Source organism: Phaseolus vulgaris, chromosome 2, assembly GCF_000499845.2.
Source record: "Phaseolus vulgaris cultivar G19833 chromosome 2, P. vulgaris v2.0, whole genome shotgun sequence".
Lineage (NCBI taxonomy): Eukaryota > Viridiplantae > Streptophyta > Magnoliopsida > Fabales > Fabaceae > Phaseolus > Phaseolus vulgaris.
The window spans coordinates 25129814-25137954 of NC_023758.2; the positions used below are offsets into that span (position 1 = coordinate 25129814).

The 8141-nt window shown below is 33.1% G+C and overlaps 1 protein-coding gene across 2 annotated transcripts; it reads left to right on the forward strand.

Annotated features, from left to right (window-relative positions):
• Positions 1-414: 414 nt before the first annotated feature.
• On the forward strand, positions 415-7403 carry LOC137811046 (MLO-like protein 10). Of its 2 annotated transcripts, none has more exons than XM_068612615.1 (15): positions 415-945; positions 1556-1613; positions 1712-1941; positions 2301-2417; positions 2524-2584; positions 2713-2801; positions 3043-3117; positions 3214-3302; positions 3401-3450; positions 3534-3574; positions 3657-3830; positions 4213-4248; positions 4339-4406; positions 4551-4611; positions 6906-7403. In XM_068612615.1, exons 1-15 carry the CDS (start codon positions 730-732, stop codon positions 7353-7355), a joined length of 1815 nt encoding a protein of 604 aa, XP_068468716.1. In that variant the 5' UTR covers positions 415-729; the 3' UTR covers positions 7356-7403. The 2 variants fall into 2 exon arrangements, with proteins under 2 accessions (XP_068468716.1, XP_068468717.1); XM_068612616.1 differs by having other exon boundaries at positions 418-945; positions 1540-1613.
• The last annotated feature ends 738 nt before the right edge of the window (positions 7404-8141 follow it).

Below are 8141 nucleotides of genomic sequence, written 5' to 3' on the forward strand. Positions count from 1 at the left end.
TTAAATATTTTAATAATTAAAAAATATATTTTGGTCTTTCATTTTAGTAAATAAAGAATATATAAAATAATAAATTAGAACATAATTTTTGAAATAATTTAATTTTTAGCGTAAGTGAACCCGAATTAAATAAAATTGTTTCAGATTTAATTTAACTTTAAATCTTAGCAGAGGCCAACTTGTGAACACTGAACACCCTTGTCCTCGTATAAAGAATCTCGTGTGTATTAATATTTAAGGTGATATCTCTAATAATAAGAAAAACTATGTTTTTACAACCACACAAAAAATACACCACCTGAAAATAATATATAATAATATATATTGGTAATTTAAGTTAAAAAAAAATATTAAAATATTAATATTTTGATTCTATAGTGAATATATTTTACATTATGGGAATCACTCTGCTTTAATAAGGAGAGAATAAATTTCCATATTTGTATTTTCTTCTTAAAACAATAGAAATTCTATAACAATGGAGACCGTCTGAAGCGGGTGACCGAACCCGCCACTACTCCAACAGCACTTGCTTCTTCTCCGATCTCCACATACCCTTTTCCGAGCCTCTCATGTTCCTTTCACCCTTTTAGCAAACACTCACAATCCCTTCATAAAGTCTCTTGCTTTATATTCTCTTCCTAAGGAACACCGACACATAATTCCCACATGAAACATTAAAAAATTTCTTTCACGCAACCCAATTTTCCCCTCGTTCTAATATTTTCCATGAATAGTTCGAAGTTTAGAAAGCTGCTTTCTTGTGTGGTAGTGGTGTTGCCTTGGTGGTTATTATGGTCTGGAGGTTCGGCCATGGCAGCGAGTGAAAGTGGCAGCAGTTCCAAAGAGCTCGACCAGACACCAACGTGGGCCGTTGCTGTCGTCTGCACTGTTTTCATTTTGATATCCATAACACTCGAAAAAAGTCTCCACAAAGTTGGGACGGTACGCAATTAATGAATGAACGAAACTCTGAATCTCTCTTTCTTTAATTATGTTTTCATTAAATCTCTCGCTGTGCGTTTGCTACTGAATTCAACTGTCTTTTCTCCATCTCTTCAATCCGTTTCAGAAAAAATAAAATACGGTACCTCTTGCCCCCAATTTGTCTCCTTTAACTTAATTTCTAATATCAAAGTCTTTTTCTTTTATTTTTCTTTTTCTTTTTCCCCTCTAGATGATTAGTTTACAGTTAACTGTGGCATTATGTGACTTATCACGTTTTTGTGGCTCCTTTGGTTTGCCTTAGTGAGAAATTTTCAAAACACGAATTTAAATTGAAAGTTTGTCTTCTTCCATACAGATAAACTGATTCAATCAAAATTAAGAGTTTTCTTCTTCAATTTATGGTTATAATAATTCATGCAAGTTGTTGTTACACAATTTTAAATAGAGGTTTTTGTTTGTTATGGTTCTGTTTTATGTTTCCATAGGAGTGGGATTTTTTTCTGTCTCTTTTCCGTTTTTCCTTGTTGTGATCAATGATCATGATGGGTGTTTTTTGGAATTCTCTTGTTGGGGTATTCTGTCCCTCACCAGTTGAAAGTTTGTTCAGTGGCTTGGAAAAAAGCAAAAGAAGGCTTTGCTCGAAGCTCTGGAGAAGGTCAAGGCTGGTAATAATTCAAGTCAAAGGCTTCTGTTCGAGCTTTATGTGAAATAATCATTTCACTTGTCATATTGTAGTATATTTTATTCATTTTTTTTGTTGCAGAGTTGATGATTTTGGGTTTCATTTCACTGCTTTTGACTTTCGGGCAGAGCTACATTGTCAAAATATGTATTCCTGAAAAGATGGCAGACAAAATGTTGCCATGTCCATATAAATATAAGGATGCTGAAAAGGCATCAAATGATGATGGAGAGAAACATCGTAGGAAACTTTTGTCTTATGAACGTAGATATTTAGCAGCTGATAGTATCTCGTTTAAATGCAGCAATGAGGTATAACTATGTTCCCTTATTGTTTTTCGTTTTGTAAGTTAAACTTGGTTGTTTATGATCATCTATTCTCTGTTCGTTTTTGAAAACTAAATAGTGCCTTGAAGAATTTTCTGTTTGAAAACAATTGTTTATCAGGTAGTTCTTTTATCAATTGTTGTAAAGAATAATAATAATTTTTATAAGTGATTCTCAATGTTTATTCATAGTCTTTTCTTATGCAAATAACAACCTCTTCTTTATAGTTATAATGGTATTTTGACGTATCTTATTTATTTATAGTTAAAGAATTTATTTTTCATTGTCTGACTTTATTTGCGATTTTATCTCCTAAAATAGCTGCTTACTGTTGGTGGTTACAGGGATACGAGCCACTTTTATCCGTGAATGGTTTGCACCAGTTACACATCCTCATATTCTTCTTAGCAGTCTTACATGTGCTTTACAGTGCTATCACAATGCTTCTTGGAAGACTAAAGGTCTGTTTGTTATTTTATATCTTTTAGACTAACTCAGATGTTTCTTCCATTTCTGTGATGTTATAGTTCTGTAAAAGTTCCAAACCTGAGAGTTTTCTTTCTGCAGATACGTGGATGGAAGGCATGGGAGGCAGAGACTTCAACTCATAATTATGAGTTCGCCACTGGTATGGGTTACAACAATTTATATGTCTTCCTTCAATTTCACTTCAAAGCTTAATCTTGGAAATACTATTAGTATTGCATGAAACCTCATGCATATATATATTTGAGCACTTCCTGTTTATGTGTGCAGCTGCTTCAAGATTTAGGCTTACTCATGAAACATCGTTCGTGAGAGCCCATGCCGATTTATGGACAAGGATTCCCATTTTCTTCTATATTGTAGGCACCCTCTTACTAATCTCTTGTCTAGTTTTGCTAACAAGATAAAGGCACCGTCATAGATATGTTATTTTATTAAAGAAACAGAAAGGTGGTACTTTAGTGGCACCAATTTGATTAATAAATTGAGCATGTTTAGAAAATCAAAGTTGGCCCATTGTAGCCAATTTTGCATGTCAAATGTATTTCTCAAGCTTATTTAAAGTAATGATATAACACATCTTTCATTTTCCAATTTCAGGGCTGCTTCTTTAGGCAGTTTTATAGGTCTGTAAATAAGACGGATTACCTGACTTTGCGGAACGGGTTTATCACTGTGAGTCAACACTTTTAGTAGAAGAATATGTTCTTTTGGTTGTGGATTTACCTTTTCTTCTATATTGTCAGTGAAATTATATGTAAATATATATAGGTACACCTGGCTCCTGGAAGTAAATTTAATTTCCAAAAGTATATCAAAAGATCATTTGAAGATGACTTCAAGGTGGTTGTAGGAGTCAGGTAACACTAACAACGGTAAAATGTACATGCAGCCTTATGTTATTATGTAAGGTTTTTCCTTGTAGATTTGACATGTGTGCTAACTATGTTGTTGACAGTCCTATCCTCTGGGCATCAGTTGTAGTTTACCTTCTCATCAATGTTAATGGTGAGCAACTTGTTTGTCTTTGGTGTCCTATGGTTAATTCTGGAGTTGAAAATTCAACTAAGTTCAATTAATATAATTTCCAGGATGGCGTACTACACTTTGGGTATCCGTAATTCCTGTTGTTGTGAGCATTCTGTTCTCTGTCTATGAAATTCTCAACTTGGGTGGCTGGGACCTACAATTACAAGTCATTTGATTGGTTGCAGATAATTTTGGCAGTTGGAACAAAACTTCAAGCCATATTGGCAAAGATGGCTATTGAAATCACCGAAAGACATGCAGTTGTCCAAGGAATGCCTCTTGTCCAAGGCTCAGACAAATACTTTTGGTTTGGTCAGCCACAGTTAGTCCTTCATCTTATCCACTTTGCTTTGTTCCAGGTATTCAATGGATTTCCTTTCAGTATTAGAAACTATTTGAAAACCTTTTTACTGAAAAAAACTACATTTTCGCATAGAGATTCTCAAAATCTCTTCTAGCTTGTTTCCAAATAAGCCTTGACTTTGTAGTTAAATGTAACCTTATCATGTTCAGGAAAATCATATTCTTTTCCGATAAACTATTAAGCAGCACAGGAGCAATGATATTTTCCAGTCGTTTTGAATTTGCAAATTCAAATTTATTGAATGCAATTTGAAAGAACTTGATGGATGTGCTGTTAGCAATGACATCAAACTGCCGATTAAACCTTTGTACTTCTGATGGAGCTTTATTTTATGTTTTAGAAAAGTTAACAGCTAATCGATTATCTTACTCTTGCAGAATGCGTTCCAAGTAACATATATCTTGTGGATATGGGTAATGAAGCTCACGACACTATAGTAACATATATCTTGTTTTTATTGTCTATATTCTTGAATAATCAAAGAACACTTTCTTTCTTTGCAGTATTCTTTTGGGGTTAGAAACTGTTTCCGTAATGATTACAAGCTTGCAACAATTAAAGTAGCTTTAGGGTAACCTTTTCTTCTGAAATACTCGATTTTTGCCTTATGTTGTTATTTGAGGCTATCTCTTTGCTTTTGAAAAGAATACTAGTTAAGAAGATGCCTCCGACAATATCATAATTAATTTGATTAATTCTCACGGGGTTTATACAGGATTGTGATGCTATGCCTCTGCAGCTATATCACTCTTCCATTATATGCTCTTTTAACTCAGGTATACCCTACACGTTTTTATTTCATTAAATAATATATTGGGCTAGCATGAACTTAGCATAGAAGAGACATATAACACCAGTGTTGTTTATCCGAAAAAGTGTTGGAGAGTAAAACACAAAAATGGAATCACCTACACACCCAAAACACCTTTAGATAGAACACACAAATATTAATGGTTCGACATTTGTTGCGTGCATTCACGGCACTGTCTAAAAAGTATTTCATTAGTAGATTCTCTTTATGGTAGTAGATTCTCATAGTCAAGTTACATGTATTTTTTTACTTTTCACTTACTTTCATTTATTTAAAAATTTAATTGGTGTCCTTTTCAAGAGGAACAAAGAGGAAATACATGCGTCGAATATAATTGTCATTGCTTCTTACTAGACACAAGTTGTTTTAACCAAACAATTCAGAACAAATCTTATTGTTCTTACCGGAATGCATCATGGTTCTCCCGAGGTGGAAAGAGTGGTGCTTTGGGGAAGCCAAACTGAATCTTCCGAATAATGGTCACCAAACCCGTTATATATGGAAGTCCAAGCTGTTTAGATTGTAGATAATATTTTATACATTATCTCCAAATATCTCAAGGTCGGATAGTACATAAGCTCATAATCCATAAATGAGGTGCCCGTGGACAAATTTGGTGGATGAACTAGTTTTTAGTGCTTGTCAAGTATCGACTTGAGTGATTAGTTTCGAGGTTCTATTTTCATAACTATCTTTTAAGATCAATGTTTTGCGACCTTTCGAGTTTATTTAGTTTTTCTAGTCATCATGACTTCTCGTGTGAGAGAGTGTGATTCCCAATATGCATTAATGATAGTTTTTACTTCATCAAGACGTTACGTCGCTTTTGATTTCTGACGTTTCACTTTTCGTGTCATGTTGCCCTATAACATGACGCTTGAGCATCACTTAGCTCTCAAAAGCGAAGTGTTTTAAACCTTCACCTGCCATTATCATAGTTTAAATCCTTCGTGTTTGCTTGTGCGTCTATCAGAATCTTCGTGTGAGCATGTATAGTTATTTTTTCTGCCATTTTGTCTTTTTCCTTTTAGGTACACTCTAAGACTTCCTCTTCTTCTATTAGTAATTCCTCTAATGAGAACAACAGCTGGTAAACAGGGAGGTTGTTGTCATTAGAGAAGAACCATCTCGAGTCGTACTGATTCATTTTCTACGGAGGGGGATTCAATGGAGGAACTTTCTTCTCTAGCCCGATTTTTGCTCCACTGGTGGCTAACATGGTCGTTGCTATCCTCAAAGGGAAACAAAAGGCTCTCCCTCAAGAGGTGTTGGAAACCGTCAAGTCGAGCTTGACCTAGAGGAAATGAAAGGATAAATTTCCTTTAATTATCGACCTTGAGTATTTTTGGTTACTCGGGGAAGTTGCAAGCTACCCCTTCCAGTATACCTCAAGCAAATATGTTCAGGAGTTCGTCTTCTCATTTTATGTGTTCTAACACTATGGTCAAGTTCATTTCGGCGGAGGTGTGCGATAGCGCGAATTGAGTATTCTTGAAGTCGTTACCAAACAGTGAAGACAAACTCTCGTTGTCTTAGCCTTCCCTTAGTTCTTGACTTGGAGAGTTTGTTCTCATACACTTAATAGTCTCACATTGCTTAAGAGTCGAAGTTTAAAACAATTTATATACACATCTCTCTTTTAATCTCTTTTAATCTTTTGAGATGTTTTTTTAAAAAAATTATTATAAAATTTTGAGTTTCAAAGCATACAATACATCAAATATATCAATTGAAACAATTAAAGTACAAATTTAGTTATTTTTCAATGTGTCTATTTTAAAAAAAAATATTTAAATTAAAAATGTAAGTAGTTTAATAAGCACTTTGTGCATATAAATTTTGTTTTTGCATTTTCAATAAAAAAAAGTATTATTGATATTATTTTGAATATAACTACTAAACATTTAAGTTTATTTTATGCAACGGTTTGTGTAAGCATTATTTTTTTTATCAACAAATAATTAAATAACAAATAAATAAATAAATAAAATGGAGAGCTATAACAAATAAATAAATAAATAACAAATAAACAAATAAATAAATGTTTTCTAATTATTATACAAAACCACCCACACTTCCTACAATACCCAAAAACAGGTCCCCTGCTAGGCTATATATTTTTCAGCCAATAGCCCAGCAAAACCAGAAACATACATCTGCTAAAAAGTTACATATGGTGAGCTTATTATTATATATGCATGCAAGCTATGAACATTCTCATTGGGTAATTGGTGACCGTTGATGACTGTAAACACGCAGATGGGTTCAAGGATGAAGACAGCAATATTTGACGAGCAAACAAACAAGGCTCTGAAGAAATGGCACATGGCTGTGAAAAAGAAGCAAAGGGTGGTGAAGCTAGGAAAGTCCAATGCAGAATCAGTATATGGAAGCCCCACTGCTTCAACTTCAACAGTGCACCCTTCTGGGCCCACACTTCACCGTTACAAAACCACTGGTCACTCCACCCGCTCTTCAACGTACGAGGATCAAGATCATGAATATGAGTCCGATGTTGAGTTGTCGCCTGAGTTGTCCCAAACAACCAGCTTCATTGTGAGAATGAATCATGCTGATCACCAACAACTACAAGAACATGAACACCGCACTGAGGGAGAAAACAACTCTAGTGAAGAATCTGATTTCTCATTTGTTAAAGTCAAACCTAGTGACCCTGTGGAAATAACCACCACACCACATGGCATATAATCATATACTCATATTTTTTGTTTCATTTATTTTACACTTTCTAGATTATATGGTATCTTATAATTAGATATGGATTATATATATATATATATATATATATATATATATATATATATATGTATGCAAGGCTTAAATTTAATTGTATTTTTATTTGAGGTATTAGTTGTAATATTTTAATCTCTTAGATTATAAATGTATTAATTGACGTGACCTTGACTAATGTATATATTATATCTGAGACCATTAGGGTTTAGGGTTTAACGTAGTTTAATAAAATGAAAATTTAATTAAAAATAAAGGAAAGAGAAATTTTAAATGAAACCAATAAAAGAAAAGAAAATTAATTTGACATAAAAGAAACTCAAGTAACATTACAGGATGAGATAAAACATATGTAATATAGGTGAGTAGATATAAACTTTATATACGCAAAATTAAAAGCAGAAGTAGATATACACGGATACTGAAGATATAAACAACTTATCTTTACATAATATTAATGTAAAATTGTCATTCAATTTTATAAATGTTGACAATTTATTTAATAAAATTGACAGTACTTTTTTCATTCAAATTAAAAGCGATGTTTGTTTTTGTATGAGTTTTAATTTATAGAGTTATTTCTGCTTTAGACTAAAATACTTGTAATTAGAAAAAGAGTCTGTATATTTACAAAAATTATGGGTTTAGCTTTAATTTTATAAAATTGTCCTGGGATATTGTTAAAGTAGATATCATGACAGTAGTAAAAAAACTTCCATAATTGTGAAAAATGGCTGAGAGAAA